General features: G+C 31.1%; 4 protein-coding genes and 1 long non-coding RNA gene across 5 annotated transcripts; 3 read left to right on the forward strand and 2 right to left on the reverse strand.

Annotated features, from left to right (window-relative positions):
- The first annotated feature begins 1,869 nt into the window (after positions 1–1,869).
- Positions 1,870–6,017, forward strand: LOC114164697. The gene is made up of 8 exons (XM_028049443.1): positions 1,870–2,354; positions 2,440–2,528; positions 2,606–2,747; positions 4,570–4,665; positions 4,807–4,929; positions 5,126–5,388; positions 5,543–5,675; positions 5,772–6,017. Exons 1-7 carry the CDS (start codon positions 2,216–2,218, stop codon positions 5,651–5,653), a joined length of 963 nt encoding a protein of 320 aa, XP_027905244.1. The 5' UTR covers positions 1,870–2,215; the 3' UTR covers positions 5,654–5,675; positions 5,772–6,017.
- LOC114164700 lies at positions 5,752–7,843 on the reverse strand. The gene is made up of 2 exons (XR_003599587.1): positions 7,741–7,843; positions 5,752–7,617 (listed from the first exon to the last, which is right to left on the reverse strand). It is a non-coding gene; the product is annotated as an uncharacterized LOC114164700 (long non-coding RNA).
- On the forward strand, positions 7,689–8,697 carry LOC114164699. Its single transcript, XM_028049444.1, has 2 exons — positions 7,689–8,063; positions 8,139–8,697. Exons 1-2 carry the CDS (start codon positions 7,896–7,898, stop codon positions 8,592–8,594), a joined length of 624 nt encoding a protein of 207 aa, XP_027905245.1. The 5' UTR covers positions 7,689–7,895; the 3' UTR covers positions 8,595–8,697.
- A 4,906-nt stretch (positions 8,698–13,603) lies between these two features.
- On the forward strand, positions 13,604–14,818 carry LOC114162170 (probable carboxylesterase 2). Its single transcript, XM_028045966.1, has one exon. It carries the CDS (start codon positions 13,691–13,693, stop codon positions 14,642–14,644), a length of 954 nt encoding a protein of 317 aa, XP_027901767.1. The 5' UTR covers positions 13,604–13,690; the 3' UTR covers positions 14,645–14,818.
- Positions 14,819–17,085: 2,267 nt separating this feature from the next.
- On the reverse strand, positions 17,086–19,233 carry LOC114162923 (patatin-like protein 2). The gene is made up of 6 exons (XM_028046933.1): positions 18,922–19,233; positions 18,630–18,814; positions 18,152–18,500; positions 17,766–18,068; positions 17,477–17,652; positions 17,086–17,291 (listed from the first exon to the last, which is right to left on the reverse strand). Exons 1-6 carry the CDS (start codon positions 19,060–19,062, stop codon positions 17,216–17,218), a joined length of 1,230 nt encoding a protein of 409 aa, XP_027902734.1. The 5' UTR covers positions 19,063–19,233; the 3' UTR covers positions 17,086–17,215.
- Positions 19,234–19,889: the final 656 nt, after the last annotated feature.

A 19,889-nucleotide genomic window follows, 5' to 3' on the forward strand; every position in this document is an offset into this window, starting at 1 on the left:
GACTCAATGCAATCAGCATGTTGGAATCGGTAAAACAAGATTCAACCACGAGTATTTTATTTCATAAATTGTTTAAAATATATGTTTATGAATCAGCAATCTAATCTTCATCTAATGAACTTATTCTCGCATTTAAATTCAATTCAAATCATTTCATTTCAAAACCTAACTTGAAAATGTATTTATTTTCACATATATTATTTATTATTTATTTAAATGTATTAAATATCTTTAAATTATAATAAAACCCTGAATAAACTTCACGTAGATTTATAAATAGTAATAGATTTTATTGACAATATAAAAATGTTTTAAAATATGTGTTCCTAATACTCTACACTTTCCTTGTCATGTCTTCCTCAACCCATAAAATAATTCTAAGCACTTTCCTTTTTTATAACTTTGCTTTGAATTTGTTGAGAGTACAAAGGAGGAAGCTTGAAGATAAATACAAGAAGAATTTGATGATGGTTGTCCTTATCCTCTCTGCCATTGCATTTCTCGTCCATTCCATTGGTACAATGGTTTAGCTTTTTTTTATTTATCACTAAATTAACAACATTTTACATGCTTTACATAAATTTTCACATCCTCAATAACATATTTGTCATTGATGCATATTCTTTTTAGAAATTCTACAAAATTATAGATGCTTCAGTAAAGTTGCGAGTTGATTTTTCTTATTTTATCGATTTGATTGTTTAGCGTAACGTCCGAATTTCAAAAGATTGAGCACACGATTAAACTTTAGAAGTTGTGTAAAAAAAAAAATGAGGAAAGTCAAATAATTGAAATGAAAATTGTATCTTGACCAGACAAATATAACTGTAAAAGAAATAAAATAATTTTGGAAGAAGATTAAAATTTTAAGCTTAAAAATGTAATTAGAATAATGAAGTTTTATAGAAGAATTCAAATTGTTTTGTTTTTTCAGAATTGAGTGAAGATTACTGAAAGATAATAAAAACTTAAAACACTGTCTTGATAAGCTATGAACATTTCTAAAAATACTTAAATGAATTGTTTTATTAATTTTAAAATTAAATAATTCTTTAGATCCCTGTCATGATTTCTGAACGAATTTATTAAAATGACATGGGCTTTATTTTTAGGGGCTGAACGTCTAACCAAGGGCCCTGAGACAGCTACGTAAACCCAACCCAAACTAAAAGAAGTTAATGCCTAAATCGAACTACAAATTTAATCCAATGGATAATGACAATGATTAGTAAGAAAAACGGATGATTAAACTTTGTATTTATTGATCAAACATTTTTCAGGAAATATTAGTTTTCTCTTTTTAGTTTATTTTCTTTCATTCTTGTTATAAATATTTGTAAACTTGTACTTTATCTTTTGTTGAGATTTTTATGGATATTATTTGATTCTTGCCTATTTGTTTAATGTTATTTATTATTTGAGGATTCTATTAGATATGATTATTAATTATTGATTCAATACGCATCTTATCCTTTTAAATTATTTTTGAAATATTTTTTTACATTTCAAGAACTTAAATACAAACTCTCTGTTCCTATATGTTCCTATATAGCAATATTTTTCACTCAAACTAATAAAAACATTTAAGTATTTTATTTTTAAAAAATATTTATTAATTGTTTTCAGTTTCCTTTTTCAAACATATTTGAATACATAATAAAAAATAGAAATAAAGTAACTGGAAAAATTATACTATCTTGAAATTTTAAGAATGATAAATGAAAAATAAAATCAATATTCCTTAAAAAAAAGTATTATAAGGAAAAATAAATAAATTAATTTGAAAAGAAGGCGCAAGTTAGTAGAGAAATGTTGTGCGTAGTTTAGCAGAACCACCATCAATAATCGCGGAATCACCGAAATGATTAGGTGTTCCGTCTAATTCCCAACTCATCCAACCACCTCAGACAAAAAGCGAAGTATACATTTGCAACCAAACAGGGTTCTTCCCGTGTCTCCACACACACTCCACCTTAGGCATCAGAGAAATCACAGCCGAAACCTACAGAACCCAAAATCCCAAAATCTTTGTAATTGAATTCAACAAAGTCTCCGTCCAATAACAAAAGCAAATCGCGAATTTGTGGTGCTAGCTTGTCACTTGAGGTTTTCTTCGATTCTTCGATCTCAGATTAAAGTAGTTGGAGCAGGCTTTTCCCCCATAAAAAGGAGGAAGTTTGCAATGGTGGGATGAAGAAGAGAGGGAAAGAGGAACATGGCGAGAGGGAAGTGGGTCTTTTCCTACAAGAAAACCACTCTCTTAGTTTGCTTCTTCAATATTGCCGTTGCTCTCTACGTTCTTCGCTCTCTTTATGCTTCTCTTTATATCTACTCCGGTAACGTTTCCCGCAACGGTAAGTTACTGGCATCGAATTTCTTCCTTTTCACAATAATGGAAACGGTTGCTGCATGGGTTTTGATGTTTGTGTCTTTCTGCAGTTGCTTTGTATAACCCAGATCAGATTCGGAAAATGGAAGAGTCAATGCAAATCCGCAGGGAATTTAAACCGGTGGAGTTAATTAAGTGGGTAAGAAGTGTGAACCCTTTATCTGCTTCCATCTGAGGCTAGCTGAAGTTAACGTTGTGAATTCGTTGTGCAAAAAGGTGAAGGCTTTAGAGGGGGAGCTTTCGAGTGAAACTGTGGCGGTTGAGTTGCCGCAGCATTTGAAACAGAACATAATTGAGGAGATCTTGCAGACATTAAGGGGGTTGAATTCTAGTGGCGCAGATATTGCCAAGGAACGAGGTGAGTGTGCGCTTGTAAATTTTGTGGATAGGAATCCTATTTATTCCACGTCTAAATGTATAAACACTGATGAGCATTAAGCATTTTTCGCATTGAATTGGTAACATCTGTTATTAAGTGTTGTGTTTACGTTCGTGCTAAGCTGACATGGGATATGATTTGCACTCTAATTTCTTGCTGCCTTGAGGCTGTGTCTTAGTTCAACTCTGGCACTTGGCCTTTCAGTTATGAAATTGCGTTTTCGATCTTCTTAGTGAACGTTTTAGTTTTTTTGCAATCAATTCCTGTGCTCACTTCGTCATTACGACAAAATTGCACCAATTGCTGGTCTTATAGCTGTATCTCACTTTTTATTCTAATAGTTGGATGAAAAATAAGGAATTGCATTTAAGTTCTTGTTTTTTCTCCTATTTAACTAGATCAGTCCATCTCATGCATCCCTCTTTTGCAATAAAAAGTGAGATCCCTCGTTTGCAATAGAATGTCCTCTGATAAGTTATAATTGTGGTAATCTATGAGAATGAAGATTCTATTATAACTTTAGATAAGAAAAGGAAGGAACATGAAAAAATTTCATATTTAGTTTTAGCTGGGAGATCTCTCTACACTGATGTGAGACTCAACACTTATCATTTTATAATTCAAGTATTTTGTAGAAATTGGCAAATCGGGGGTAACATATAATTAAGAAAGATTAGCAGACTTACAACATTAAGGTTTTAGGTTGACGGTGATGTTTAGTTTTTTTGTTTTGTTTGCACATGTTCTCTTTCAAATTGCTCTATAAGTGGTATCTAAGCCACTGGTTTGTCTTGATGACTAACTCAAATTAATACGATATCACACTTGAGTTGTAAGTTGTTGGAGTCTAAATATGAGTTGAAGTCTCACATTGTGTAAAAATGGGCAAATAGAGTAACGAGTAAATAAGATTCACAAACTTATAATTTCAAGGTTTTTAGTTGAATTGGTGTCAAGTTCTCGTGTTATTTGTTCGGGGCTCATCAACTTGAATATGATTTTTAGTAATCCAACTGAAACATCATAGTATAAGGTGTTTGTGTCAATCTTTCTAAAACGTAAGCAACAATAAGAATATAATTAAATGCTTCTTGTTTTATATATTTTGATAGTGCATTATTAATTTTGACACATCTTACTCGGGTATAAAATAATTTTGAGTAAATCTAAGATATTGTAAATTAGTCCAATATTCTAGAAACTACAAGAAAAGTTTTTTTTTTTTTTTTTCGATTTGAGGATAAATCTATCCTGTAGAATGTTATTGAAGGGGATAAGAGTGACGGTCTTAAGTGATCCCTCTCTTCTTTTTCTTCTTTCTCTCTATCTCGCTCTTTCTCTCTCTATGTATGAAGTGCTCACTTTGTATTGATTAATATGGATTATGTTTTCACTTTGCATTGGGTGTATAATGTTTGTTTTATAAAAATCCAATCTAGGCTCCTGTGCCCATTCTCCAATTTAATTGCCTTTTTAAGTAAAAATAAGGCATTGTGAAGATAAAGGAGATTTGTGAAGAAACATAGCATGTAAATTTATGTTGTGAAGATTTATGTATAATCATTCATTTCATAATATGTGTCCAATGGGATGGGGGGAACTAAGGAAAAAGGTTAATTCATAGAATGAGGAATCTATTCACCTTGTTAAATGAATTATAAGCTACTCTGTTTTGGACATTGAATTTGGTGGTGTTATTTAAATGAAAAGTTTAAACAATTTGGAAGTAATCCTGTTCCTAATTCATTTGTAACGCAACTGATATCCTCATTTTTCTGATATTACATTTTCATAAATACAGAAGCAGTTGAGAGTTGGCGCAAGGGAAAACTGGAAGGGGTCAAGTCGGCACTTGTGAAGGGGACTTCCAATTCAACCATCCCCCATGAAGAAGCTGGTATGAACATTGATTTTCTATCGTGTCTGTAACTGAGGAGGTTTTCATGTGGTACTTTTAAGATAATTTTCTTTCCCAACTGTTAATGAATGCCTTACAAATCTTTGACACCTTGTGCATAATCTTATTTCAACTTCCTAGGTATACTTGTAAGAGCGTTGGAGTCTGATTGGACTATGCTTTGTGAAGAAATTGGCCTTTGGATACCTGCTCAAGTTGCCAATGAAGAACATGATGACAAACCTGAGGGTGCAGAGGAGTTTGGTAATATCAGTTTCTTCAGTCATAATATCCATTTTTTCCTATTGTAGTCTTCCTTTATATGCATTCATCACTTGAGTGGTTTTTAGGGGTCAATTAACACCGCATACATTCCATGATAGAATCTGGTGGTATGCATATATATTTATTTCTTGCTGAGATTTATTCTTTGGACTTACCAAGTATACATTTTCTCCAGAGGAGGAGGTTCTTCCTGGTAGGCCCCTTTCACCCGAGTGTCATGCTGAACTTCATACAGATTATGATGGTTCTGCAGTAAGATGGGGTCTTACACACCACAAGGATAGTGCAGCTGATTGCTGTCAAGCTTGCTTGGATCATGCGAAACATGCCAAAGAAGGTGATAAGAAATGCAATATCTGGGTTTATTGCCCATCTGAGTTTGGGTGTCATTCTCCAGATATTTACCAGCACAAACATCAGGAATGTTGGCTGAAATATGTAAGTTCTACCCCATTCTAGCTTTTGATACTTTTATTATCTGATTTAGGAAAATACTATTGAGTTTTCATGTCTGGTTTAAAATTTTTCCTTCTGATCGTTTATTTGCCCTCCCAACCTGGCTAATGTACTGTAATTTATTATTTTGATCCAGGCTGAGAAACCTCGACTAAATTTTAAGGATAAGTATCCTGAATGGTATCGAAATTCGCACCCTTCTGCACCAGTGATCGTTCCATGGGTCTCTGGTATTACGAGTTCATGAGTCCAATAACCAAACACGAAATGTAACGTTATGAACCAGCGCTACCGTCACACGAGCTCAAACATGACCGTGGATTATATACCACTGTTCTTGAACATTTTTTTTTTTTTTTGTGTAGGAAATGAACTGGGGAACAAAGAATTTTCCCAATGGTCATTTAGGACTTGGTTTTGGTCAAAATGCAGTTTTTGACATGACTCACCTCAGTGCCAAGGATTTTCCACCAAGGTCGGGTCTAAAACACTTAGGAAAGGTGACTTATAACTGATGAGGAAGTTGTTTTGTTGTAAGCTATCTGATAACATTATTCATTGTATCTGTGGGACTTAGAATCCTACTCATATTATCATTCTTGTTCCTCCCACGTTGATGATGATTCATCAAACTGATCTGTCTGCTTCCTTTCCTTTCAATCCATCGTCATCATACTTACATTTATACGTGTACAATAAAATTGTATATGTATGTCACATGTAGTCGTAGTCGTATATTATCCACTTTGTTTTGTCAGCTCAATCCTTTCTATTTTCCTCTTAAGATTAAAATACTACCAAGCACAATAGGTTACTAATAACTAATTACATGTTTTGTTACATTTATACCACCGTGGCTATATCCGTCAAAAAGGGTTAGGTTGCAGTAAGTTCTAACTTCGTGACTAACGTAGTGGTATACATGAAATTTTGCTGGTCCAGAACACAAATTCAACTTTTTGAAAATAAATTATAAATGTAATTAAGTCTCATTTGTCATTTGTTAATGTTCTATTAAAATCCTTTATATTTTTACTTGAATCGGAGTCGAATATGGTCTTGAAGTCTAACATATTTATTGTTTTTAATTTAGTTTTAGTTTATGATTGATGTTATTTTGATTATAGAATTTACTATTTTAGAAGGGGATTGCTTATCTATGTGTGTTCAAGAATAGTCATTATCTCTCACGATGAATAACAGACTTAAAATTAGTTATTATCTTACGTTTCTCAGAAACTTTTTACTTATCTAACTTTTTTAAGTTTCATGTTTGTCAAACGTAACACAATGAAAAAAAGTATTTTAATGGCGAGAAACTACCAATTACGCACTCTAAGCATAAAACTATCAGTAAGTGATTTATAAAAATAAGGTGGAACCAAGTGAAACTTATGGACGAAGTAAAGAATTAATCCTATAACTCTAGATAAAATGTTTTTCTGATTTTAAAAATCAAACTTTTCTTGTTATTTAGTCAATGTGAAACTTTATTCAAAACTTTTCGAATACTCACATAAATATCCAGGTTTTGATCGGTGCAAAGTTAACTCCTTGCGGCTAAAACTCGTGGAAGAAAACCAGCAATCATAGGAGGGAATCTTCTTTGGCCCATAGGCCATCAACTGAGTTTAAAGTTCATGCTTTAAAGTTTATCAACTGAGTTTCAAATTGCCCCACAGGCCATAGCATATACTCAAAGATTAGGCTGAATCTGATCCATAATTAATTGTTTAAATGCCATGAACCAAGTTCTTGACTTGATTATTAAACCACATTTTTTACAGCAACCGATTCCTTGTGACTCTGATATAAAAACATCACATAATTTTGCTTTATTTTCCTTGAAGTATTTCCATAAAGATCATCATACCATGTGAGCAAATTTCAAGGCATATCATAAGGGTCATTTAGTCTAACAAGTCCCAGAGTTCTTGTCCCTTTCTGGTTTTTTCCTGATATATAACTTCAATTGGAGGGTAACCAATCCAATCGGATTTATCTAATACCAGTATTTATTCGGTAGCACGTCCCATTAACGATGACTTTAACTTAAAGTGTAACACTCATTAAGCACTATCTCTAGGCTCAGAAATAAACAAATCGTTGAGAGTTACCTGGTGGAGACATTTCTTATGTGTAACACAGCCTTAATACGCCCAAAAAGATGTCATATGTCATATACTGGCTCCTTTATTTGATGCAAAATTCCTAGTGCAGACAAAAAAATCCCAACCAAATCACTTACCCATGTCAAATAAACATTTGAATCCTAAATTGAATACTATTGTCATTAGTTAAAATGTCTTTAGGCCATTTTATGTTTGTCTTTACCTTAAAGAACAGAGAACTTTTTAGGGCTTCTAGTACGCTGCTGGGCCACTGTCAATGAAGCAGGTCAATTCCAACATCAAATTTAGAGAATTGATAGTGTCTTATATATGTCTTTGCCGTGTTCCTATCTGACACAATGATGCACAAATTTTCACATGGGTGTGTTCTACCATGAAGAGCCACCAAACCAACCCAAGATATGCAAATACATTGTTGCAACTCTTAAGGAAGTATTTTCCAGTTGCCAAACTTTGGGTGCACGGCTTTCAACTTCAAGTTTTGAGGATGAGTACCCAGTTAACGATTTTGACGAAGAACAAGAAGTAAGTGTTTATTTGAGTGCAGAAGAACATTGATTTTACAGGGTTATTCTCCTGCAACCTTTGTTATGTCTGCAGGTGTTTATCTCAGCAGTGATAAGCCGCACAATGGAGAAACAGAAGCACAAGACAAGCGTGTTGAGACACAGTTTTTCCTGGGTATACTCTCCTGCAACGAAAGAACTTTTGGTGACTGAGGCAGTGGCACCGCAGAAGAAGGTGGAGGGTGGTGGAGAAGAAAACGACGAAAGAGAAGAGTTTTTGTCTGTGAAAAGTTGTTTCTCACGCTGTTCGAGTTCTCCCTGTGGGTCAGCATTCTATTCTGTGAAGACAAGCCTTTCACGATGTTCAAGCTTCAACGATCTTCACCAGAAGTCCAAGCATTGGAGACGTTCAGTGATTGAGGAGTTTTGTCACTGCGAGGGATGGCCCTTTGGTCTTTGCCGCAGAGCCGTGTTGCTTCCACCATTGCCCAAGTCACCTTCTGAGTCATGGTTATCGCGTAAAATGAAACCAAGTACTAAGAAACCATGAATTTCTTCACCTGTATCTTACGTTACTTTATGTTTTCCCTTTTTTCAGTTGCAAAGAGTAAACAATGTCGGAATACCGAAGCATAAGCTTCTTCTATGGTTTTTATTGTGTTTGCCCACTTTCAAAATTAATATATATTTTTGTTAGTAGTCAACAAAAATACAAGGAACATTTATATATTTTAATATTAATTGCTTCTAAAATTTATCCCTTTATAAATAGTCTCTCGTATTAAATTGCAATTAAACTATTAATAAAGAAAAAACCACGGCAGTTTCATTATTTTAAATGCTAATAATTTGTTTGTTTTATTTCTATTAATAACTTGTTCAAACATTGAAACGTAATAAAATTTATCTTGAAATTTCTTGAAAAAAAATATTAAATCAAGATTGATTTATTTGTTTATTTTTCTAAATTCATATTTTTATTATATTTCAAAACATGAAAAAATAAATTGTAACGAAAGACTACGAAAAAAAATAACGCGTGATTGACATTTAACACAAAATTGAGTTACAGCTGTCTATATAAGAACGTAAAGTTCAACATAAATTGAAAAGTTTATACTATACGAAAAAAAAATATGTATTTAGTATAAACTAAAAACTTAAAGTATTACCTTCTAAAAAAGATTAAAAAAATATTTTTTATGTTTTTGTATTATACTTTGTTTACATTCAAAATTACCGAGGATGTTAATAATTATTTTCGTCCACGATCGTTAATTTATATCAACAACATGATCAACTCATAAAATATACACTATATTATTAATACGAATATTTTCTTAACAAGTAATTTCTATTGAAAGTTTTACTTAATTGCTTATAATAAATATTTTTCTCGCAATAATATTTTTAGCCATATTGCAATTTTTTCAGCTACTTTATCATTTTTAAGTGAACAAAGTAAACTTTAGCGTCAAATCGTGAATTAATTTGTTGATAGAAATGGAGGAGAAAGTGGTGGTACAATTATTGTGAGCTTTTTTTTATCTAACAAAGGAGTGGGGAAGTTGATCTCACAATTATGTCCACAAACTACCGTCTTATATACTTCACTTTTTATTTTGTTTATAGGATTATTTTATCACAAAAAGTTATACCTTTAACTATAACTTTCTGTCTAAATTGAAATTAATATTAATTAAAAAAAAATCCTATCAAACTTCAGTTAATTATTTTCTAAATTTTTCTTGCTATCCTTTCAATATTTTATAGAAAACTATATATTACTTATGTATATATGTAAAATAAATCAACATCCACTTAAATTAAAGGTTTAATCATATATCTATTTTTATAATAAAATATTATTTTGGTCCCTTTATTTATTTATTTTTTAATTTGGTCCCTTTCATTAGTAATGTTACTATACCGTTAGAAGGAATGTCAGTGTCAGTTCTTGAATTTTTTTAATATTTTTTTTTTAAAATTTAAAAGAAAAAAATTATCAAATTATTATCGTGACAATTGATAATGACATAGTGATATAATAAAACATGAAATAAGTAGCAAGAAAGGGCGTGATTCTCCACCCTAATTATTAATTATAATCAATTTAAAATGTTTGTATTCAAATAATCTAGAAGTTAATTAGAAAACAAAGAACAGAGTGTATTGAATGATTGATTACACATAGGCATTATTGATGGTATACAGGTTAGGACGTACATCTCGAATTTTAATAAACAAAATCATTTATATTTTTTTTTCATTACTTTGACCTTCCTTTTTGCATATAACTTGGAATTGAAGTATGAACAGAATATAAATATTATATCATCATAGAAAATTGCACGTGATAAACAAATGAAAATAATTTTTAAATTTTTGAAGGATTGGAATGATAGCAATCTCTTCTGTACTTTTCCTATTAGGTGGAAGGTGGGCCCATTGTTGACCCATGGGCCAATACAAAAATGTGAGCCTGAGACTGAAAAAAATAATACTTATTATTTGAATTAAGAAAGATGGAAAGGAAAAGGTTGAAGGACTCATTTTATTATTTGTCTTACTTTTTATTTGTTTGTATTTTTTGAATTAATATGATTAAATTACACCATCTTCCAAATGAAATTTTTTCTTTTATTTTTATTTATCAAATAATTATTGAATTTTGTTTCTTTTTTGTTTTCATAAATTATGAATTCTTAAAGGAAAATAGAAAACCGAAATCCTAAAGCGAGTATGTGCGATGAAAACATCACAACACTTCACATCACATTTGTCAAAGAAAATCAAAATCAAATCTAAAGCTGAAATCTAAATCATCTTTAATGGATTCCACTGAGCGGTGAGGAAACTAAAATATTTATATTTAATATTTTTTATTTGTAAGGAACGACGGATTTTTTTTTATATACATATATATTTTTATAATTTTAGATTTCAAAAGATATATTTAAATTTCTCCCGTTCAATTTTTTTTTCTGCATCAACTATGTAAAAAAAATCTTGCAATTGAGTAAAACAATATTTTAACATTTTCAAGTCATTCTATCTTTCTACCAAAATAACATATGAGAAAAATATTGTATATTACAAATTTTTCATTACAATTAAGGAATAAGTTATTTAATTTATTTTTATTACCAATATATTACAAATAAGTTTCTTTCTTATTCGTTTAATTATTTTTTTTTCTTATCACTTAAATTTGACATCAATTTTTGAGTGAGAAGACTAATTGTATTATTCAAGAATTTTATTAATTCTATTCATCACCTCTTCTTCAAAGTCTAAGCAGTCTTGTTATCACTTGAATAAAGATATTTTTTGCATGTTAAGTTTCATAAACATTTTGCATGTTGAGTATCTCATAGTAAAAAAAATTATTGTTTCAATATCTTTTTCCCTTAAGTAAAACTATTATCCCATACTTTTCTTTTCTTGTAAACTGAAATAAATATTAATATCTTATATACAGGTATAAATATCATTCATATGTCATCACGTGGCATCACATTTTTAAATATTTCATAAAGAAGGTGCACAATTATATAATTCTAATAATTAGAAAGATTTTGTTCCTCCAATTGAAACTACAAAAGTAAAAATCACAAAACTACAGTATTTTAGAAAACAAAAATAAAAAATGTAATTAAGAAAAACTATATATTTTTTTTCAGAAGAACCTAAAATTTGAAGCAAACCCTTATGGACTGTGAGCGGCGCAAATACTGACTTGCACAAACAACTCATCCGTCACCAACAACCAAATATATTAAAGACTCGAGTAGAGCTGGTCAATAAACTATTGTAATTTTCAAAGACATGTCTTATTCTTACAAATAAAATAAAATAAGAGAGAGTGCGCCATAAAGTCACCGATTAAAGATAAGTAGTACATATTATTCTATCATTTTCTATATGAAAAAGTTCAAATAATTAAATTTATTAATTACAAAATTATAAACGTATATAACAAATTTTGTAAAAATAAAAATATTTTTTGAAACTTTTAAATAATAATTTTCTGATAAAAATAAGCATTTTAATTATTATTTTACTTTTTAAATATTTTAACACTATTTTTATTGGCTTTTTTGTTAATTTAAATTATTTATGTTTAGTTATATTTTAAATTTTAGTAATATTAAAATACAATTATTTTTTTATTTAATTTTTAATGATGAGTATTAAATAAAGTATTAAACACAATTGTAACATTCATTAATGTTTGTATACTTTAAATAAGATAAGAATTTTGCTAACGAACACCGGTTAAAGATAATAAATATGCATTAAATCCTACAAAATACATAATTATTATTAAGTGATATAAATAAACACTTTAATTATTATTTTTTTTTACTTTTTAAATATTTTAACACTATTTTTATTGACTTCTTTGTTAATTTAAAATGTTTATGTTTAGTTATATTTTAACTTTTAGTAATATTAAAATATAATTATTTTATTTTTGTTGATGAGCATTAAATAAATATTAAACACAATTGTAACACTCGTTAACATTGTTATACTTTAAATAAAATAAGAGTCTTGCATTGAATCTTACAAAAGTGCATAGTTAAGTGTGATATTAAATCAAATCTAATATACTAACTATTAATATAATTTTATTTCATTTAAAAGATAAAAATGTCCATAAATATTATTCAGTGTGTTTAATATTTTATTTAATGTTCATTAATAAAAATAAAAAATAATTAAATAATTAAATAATTATATTTTAATATTGTTAAAAATTAAATATAATTAAACATAAAAAGTTTAAATTGATAGAGAAGACAGAAAAAAAAAATAGTGTTAGATGTCTAAAAATTAAAAAAAGATAAAGTAGAGATATATTTTTTGCTTTTTAGTAAAAGTTTTAAAAATTCAAATTATTCTTTTATATCATGAAGTTATTGTCTAAAGAGTTAAAAGAATATTTTGATTTTTATAAAATGTGTTATATGTATTTATATTATTTTAACTAACATATTTAATTATTTTTATTTTTAATATAAAAAATAATAAAATAAATATATATTAATTATTTTTTAATGAGTATCTCATTTATAACAATATATAAAAGAGATTCATTTCTTTGCGTCCACTTTTAATTTTTCAATTTTATTTTTAATTACTATTTTAAAAATTAATTATTTTATAATTATTTTTTCTTTAATTGTTTTTTTTAAATCTTTTTTATTTTGATCGTTATTCTAAAAATTTTTTTTAAATAATTATTTTATTTAACAATTATTTTAAAATTTATTATATATTTTAAAAATAAATATTATTAATTTTATAAAAATTAAAAAGTACGAATACATTGACGTGATAGCGTTTATGTATTTACTAGTAGTAATAATTAGCATTCTCCGCTTATATTAATATTATTATGTTAAATTTTGTTTAATATCACATTTAATTGTAAATATTTATCTAATTCTATTCCATATTAATTGTTTATGTACATTAGTTAATAATACCCATAAAATAATAAAAAAATAACTGAATTATGTTTTATCATAAAAAGCAATGTTTGTCCTGTGCCATTCAACACTACAATACTTACCAAAACAGAGCAGAGAGAGAGAGACGGGACCTTAATTTCGTCATACTCTGTTTTGCAAGTCCCGCATGGAAATCTCGGTGGACGTTCCTCCCTACCTTCGAGTACACAAAGACGGCACAGTTGAGCGAATGGCCGGTATCCAAGTTGTTCCCGCGGGTCTCGATCCCAACACCAACATTGTCTCCAAAGACATCCTCGTCATCCCCGAAGCCGCCGTCACAGCCAGGCTCTACCGTCCCAATTTCACCCCCCAAAACGCCAAGCTCCCGTTAGTTATCTACTTCCACGGCGGCGCCTTCTGCATCTCTTCCCCCTCCGACCCTCTCTACCACAACTCCCTCAACAAACTCGTTGCAGAGTCCAACGTTGTCGCTCTCTCCCTCAACTATCGCCTCGCACCAGAACACCCTCTTCCGACCGCGTATCAAGATTCTTGGGCCGCGATCCAATGGGTCGCTTCTCAGGCTAAAGCCCAAGAAGATTGGTTCGGCGATTACGTTGACTTTGAGAGAGTGTTCTTGGCAGGGGACAGCGCAGGTGCCAACATAGGACACTACATGGCCCTGAAGTTGAACGGTGTTTCAAAAAATGATTTTGATTTGAAGGTCAAGGGTCTTGTCATGGTGAACCCTTACTTCTGGGGAAAAGAAGCAATTGGGGCTGAGATTACTGATCCGGAGAGGAAGAAGATGGTGGATGTATGGTGGGGTTTTGTCTGTCCTTCGGAAAAAGGGAACGATGACCCTCTGATTAACCCCTTTGTGGAGGAGGCTCCGAGTGTTGAAGGGGTGGCTTGCGAGAAGGTGCTTGTGATTGTTGCGGAGAAAGACATTCTGAGGGAAAGGGGAAAACTGTATCACAAAATGTTGAGCAACAGTGGCTGGAAAGGAAAAGCTGAGTTCTACGAGACTCTTGGGGAGGATCATGTGTTTCACATCTTCAACCCCGATTGTGACAAAGCCAAGAGTTTGATTAAACGCATCGCTGATTTCATCAATGAACAAACAGTGAATGTTTAGTATCATATGTTGTGTTTGTTGTGTGGAGGCATAATAATAATAAAGTTGAACCAAGTTAGGAAGTGCTTGTTTTCTTGTCTCTGAATCTGAGTTTCTCATACTTCACTGGTGGAGATCCGTAAAAATTTGTTCTGCTTCACTGTTTATAATTAACTGTTATATACTTTTTAATTACCGAACTGTGTTGTACGCTATATGAAGCAAATGTCGTGGTACGCAGATTCAACTTTTGGTAACATGTGAAAAGTGCGAGGGGAATTATGAAACATAGTTTGAAACAGAGACCAAAAAGCAGAAAGTAACAAGAACAGAGAGTCAATACACACGATGAGAATGTTATGCACATGTGAAACGGTAGCAGTTTCAAATGTGAAGCTGTATTCCGAAAGAAAAAGTAAAATGTGTGGGTCGGGTTGACGTGTAATGTTTTAAACATTTTTACTATGTTCTTTAAGTAAATTAATGTTTTATAAATTTTCTAATTAAGGCCGATTTCCGCAATAGTATTTTACTGTAGATCATTTTATGTACTTATTATAGTTTGTAAAAATTTAAGGAAAAAAGAGAGAGTAATAAGACAATAATAGTGAAAGAAGAGGGTTATTGGACGAGTCTAAATAATTTACTTGAGTTTATTTAGTGTTGTGTTCTGTTGAGCACTAGAAATACATTATGTTACTACTTTAAATATCTTTTTAATATATTCTAAAATTTTAAAATCAATAGTCATAAAAGTGATTTGAAGATATAATAAAGGAACAATACAACAAAACTCAACAAAAAATCTAAATTCGTTATTGAACACTCTCTTAATAGAAATACAAGTAAAGATATTTAGATAAGTCACTATGCCAAAATTATTAATAGACAATATTTGTTTTTTCCTAATAAATAACACTTCTTAGACCGTCTTTATTGGCACAATGTCTATTGCTAAAGGATGTTTATAAAAAAAATGCTATCTAACGACACTTTATAGATGATGTTTGACAAAACTAGTGTTATCTATGTATAAAATTATATTTTGACAAAATTTTATTAATAAACTTTTAACAAAGTATACATGATAATATTTTAATGGATGAAATAAAGGTTTGATATAATTTAAAAAAAAATGTTTGGTATGTGTTAAAAAACAAGTTTTGTCAAACTTTGTTAAAAAATAATTTGCCAAAGGATCATAATCTCGTTTTCAAAAAAACAACACTTTCTGTAACACATCTAAAGTGGTGGTAGCAATACCTTGAAAGTTAGCGTTGCCCATCAATGATTTAACATTTAACATTTTCATTTTTTGTTTTTATGTATGTATTAAGAATAAATTAGATGAATATAAGATAGAGATATTTTGATGTCAAACATAGAGGTTCTGATCATGTTTATGAAAACTTAAAGCAAACTTATGAAAACTTAAAATAGGAAACACCATAAATATCTTTTATATAAGAGTCGAAACCGCAAGTGCTTCGTTATATATAAATATATATATATATATATATATATATATATGCATACGACTAATAAAAAACAATATAATCATGTTACTCACGATTATGTTCGAAGAAGTCAATGCTGATGATGGAAAGAAACCCCTCACAGTAGGCAATAGTCAAGCCTTCCAATTCTTGCCTCTGCTTTGTCAAATCTCATCATATATAGGCCACTGAATAGGACTGTTATTCGTACCCCAAATGGCTAAAGCCTATTAAGTATCTCTTGGCTCGCTAAAGATCATTTTATGTGAATGCTACAATAAAATTTAGGACTTAATGTTGTCGTTTTTGTCAAAGAAAATTGCAACATCAAGGTTTTTGATCAAGTGCTAAACATTTGCGACATCAAGGTTGTGCAGTAAAGTGACTTTGGGAAATCTCAAAAATTACCTTCCAAAAACACTTTCACGTGTCAAAGAGCCTTTAAACATTGTTGGCTTAAGCTAAAATGCGCCAACATTTTACAGTATTCATTTCTACGCTGGTCCTTGAAAATAGAGTACCTTATCATCTTTTATTTCTTGAAGAGCCACACTATCCAGATGCATTTTGTTGGATTTTTCAGTTTTTGATCTTTTAGGATCTTTTAAACTGTGATCAACAAATTCAACTTCATGGAAATTTGCGATAAGAGACAGTGAACTAATTGATTCAATTTATTTTGTAATATAATATGGTATTAATTCTTTTTACGTCAAAGAAAGGAAATGGTTTGTATTATGTAAGTTTAGCTCATAACATACTGCAAAATCCAATACTAGATGATGAGAAAGAAAATTTTCGCATTCCGTGGGGTATTCCAATTCCTCTCCATTTTGCATGGAGTGTGTTATTGGATAAAGTACCAACTTTATTCTTTTATACCTTATTATCTGGTATACCTATATATCTTTATACGTAACTGTAGCTTTATACAAATAGAATCCAACACAAACAAGAATACAAAGAAGAAAAAGAACTATTAAGTGGTCAAATTAACATTCAAGTTGCATCGATGAACAACACTAAATTATATTAGAAGAATATCGAACAAAAGTTAGGAAGAAAACTCAAGTCCATGTGAACAACTAATGCCTAACTATTTTAGGGACTTGTTAGTGTGAGGGGATTTCAATTCTCGGAAACTCCTCTCTTCTGAAAGCATTTTCGCAAACCTGCAAAAATTAGCTCCAATGTTAATTTTACTCACTAAAAATTATGTATAATAAGTCTGCCAAAGAAAATGTGACAGCATTTTAGGAATATTGGAGAGATATATTTTGAGAATTTTCCTGTGAACTGAATGGCACATTAATTAATTATAATAAAATATGTAGTTTTTTTTCATTTGATGTTATACCTTCTGAGAGCATCTTCATTGGTCTCCCCATCTCCCAACGGTTCAAACAGACCAGTCTCCAAATTGATCTGAGATACTGGTTTCTTCAACAACCTCTCACCAATTTGGCTAAGTTTTTTCATATTTTCTTTCGTGGCAATATCAGTTGAAGCATCTGTAACGGTCAATGTATCATCCTGCAGGTTGACGAATTTGCATGTATATTATATATGAAAATTAATCTCTTGTAAGAAAGCATACACACACATGTGTGTGTGTATATATATATATATATATAACTTTATGTTACCTGAATACGAAGGTAATTATTTTCTGAATTAAGAGCTTGGGTGGCAGTTGCAAGATGGAAATCAACCATGTCTCCACTGGAGTGAGTTAAAACATCGATCAAGGGAGAAGAACCACTGTTAGTTAACCAATCGAGCAGACCCCATTTTGCTGCCATTTTAGCATTGAATTTGTGTTCATTCTTGGGAGTCCCAGTGCCCAGAGAGATTATCAGGAAACGACCAAATTCCATTGGCTTGATGGAGAAGAAGTCAGGATTGTCATTAATGATCTGCTTCGTTACCTGGTTCATGGCGACTAAACTCTGGATCACCAAGTCCCAATCATTAGTCATGTTAAATTTGGGAAGAATCTTTTTAAACGTAAAGTTAAGTTATTTGTAAGTACCGGATTATTAGCACAAACGCCACCATCAATAAGGTTGAATTCGTGCATGTTCCCGTCTGAACCTTTGTTCTTGAAGTTGTGGGCTGGAAGATAAGTTGGTGCGGCAGAAGTGCCGATGCATATGTCAGAGAGTGGAGCATCCAAATATGGAGACATCTTGATTTGGTACGAGGAGAAAATGGTTGGCTGCAGTGACTTGATGTCAAAGGTGGGAATCACAATATTGGTCAGCGTTTCATGCAAACGTGTCTCCCCTAGCTTCTCTCTCACCACTTCTCGAAGGTATTTTCCGTCGTATTTTGGTCCTCCTAATGATCTCACCACCTTTTCTATCCATCCCCATATGCCACTGTGCTCAATTCGTACAACTTAAGTTCGTAAATATAAACTTGATATATAAAAACAATGTCTTTTGGTAGCTAGCTATGTTTTGTCTGGTTTTTAGTTAACTTAGAAAAGAACATAGAAGTTAATATACCAGCTGCGTTGTGGGAAAATCTTTGGAAGGTGATCCAAGTAAAAGGGCTTGATATCCTTGGCAGCAAATAAAGGACGCCGACGATCGTTTGGAGCAGTTAACATGGCGGTTACAAGACCACCTGTGCTTGTTCCTGCAATCACATCAAAATAGTCTGCAAGCCTTGCATCCTCACCGTCCAATTCCTGCATATGTGTAAACAACCTTGTTAATTAACACACTACGTCAAGTTATAACTATTTTTGTTTTCACGAATATAGAAAGTTAAATGCTAATTAATTATAGTACTAACCTGAAGTTGTTCTTCAAGGAAAGCAAGAATAGTTGCGGGGATAATGCCCCTAATGCCACCTCCATCGATGCTGAGAATTGTGACTAAGTTTCCATAGGTTGGAGGCTGAATCTGTAGAAGGGATGACTTTGTTCTCTCCATGTATTTACTATACTCACTTGGGAAAGTTGAACTTTGTCTGTTTTTGTGTTCTTTTTTTGTGAAGGAAAGCTGAAAGCTTATGAATTGTTTGCACAATCGAAAACTAGCTATTATAAGAAATGGTGAAGAAGGTTATTAGATTAATCAAGTTTTTCGTAGGTTGTTTGATGGCTTTTCTTAAAGCTCTATTTATAGGGCAATGCGTGCAAAGGGTAAATTAAAGTTAAAATTGCACTACGACGATTAATGTTATGTGTTGAATGTCTCCAATACGCAAACCATTTAAGGCCCCGCGTTGAACAATCCAAGTCCAAACATTGTCTTAAATAATAAAATTAGACTTGTGGGACAAAACAAGAAGAAAAAAAATAGAGATGTGAGGAACAGCTTTTTAGACTTTTTCACGCATAAATTTTTCAGCATGCACTACCATTATCCTACCAGTATAATTTCTACGAATGTGGTTTGCAAAAATGAGTGGATAGTAGCATTTGGCTTTTCCTCACGAAAAGATTAACAATTAATGATCGTTTGCACAAGTTTAATTTCTAAGACAAAAGAAAGACTATAACTAAACCACGTTTAGAAAAGTCTCGCTAAGTAGTGTTTTGAACAGCTCTACTTTTTTTTTCACCTTTGTGGTTTTTGTTGCTGATTACTGGTATTAAAGTTTTACAATTAATTCTAAATCATTAAAGATAACTAAAGAATGTGTTTAAACTTTGCATTAAAACATGCATCATAATGGATGTGTAAAATCCGAGTTAGATAACAATAAACAAGCACCATATCGGTGGGTCTTTTAGACTTATAGAAGTAGAAACTGA

This window comes from Vigna unguiculata, chromosome 9 (genome assembly GCF_004118075.2).
Source record: "Vigna unguiculata cultivar IT97K-499-35 chromosome 9, ASM411807v1, whole genome shotgun sequence".
Lineage (NCBI taxonomy): Eukaryota > Viridiplantae > Streptophyta > Magnoliopsida > Fabales > Fabaceae > Vigna > Vigna unguiculata.

Bases quoted from the DNA above. Each gene is read 5' to 3' on its own strand.
- LOC114164697 (XM_028049443.1), top strand. From the start codon at position 2,216: ATGGCGAGAGGGAAGTGGGTCTTTTCCTACAAGAAAACCACTCTCTTA. The intron at 2,748-4,569 runs GTGAGTGTGCGC...TCATAAATACAG, and splicing joins AGATATTGCCAAGGAACGAG to AAGCAGTTGAGAGTTGGCGC. The intron at 4,930-5,125 runs GTAATATCAGTT...CATTTTCTCCAG, and splicing joins TGAGGGTGCAGAGGAGTTTG to AGGAGGAGGTTCTTCCTGGT.
- LOC114164699 (XM_028049444.1), top strand. From the start codon at position 7,896: ATGGGTGTGTTCTACCATGAAGAGCCACCAAACCAACCCAAGATATGC. The intron at 8,064-8,138 runs GTAAGTGTTTAT...TTATGTCTGCAG, and splicing joins ATTTTGACGAAGAACAAGAA to GTGTTTATCTCAGCAGTGAT.
- LOC114162170 (XM_028045966.1), top strand. From the start codon at position 13,691: ATGGAAATCTCGGTGGACGTTCCTCCCTACCTTCGAGTACACAAAGAC.
- LOC114162923 (XM_028046933.1), bottom strand. From the start codon at position 19,062: ATGGAGAGAACAAAGTCATCCCTTCTACAGATTCAGCCTCCAACCTAT. The intron at 18,815-18,921 runs GTTAGTACTATA...ACACATATGCAG, and splicing joins TCCTTGAAGAACAACTTCAG to GAATTGGACGGTGAGGATGC. The intron at 17,292-17,476 runs GTATAACATCAA...TAATTTTTGCAG, and splicing joins AATGAAGATGCTCTCAGAAG to GTTTGCGAAAATGCTTTCAG.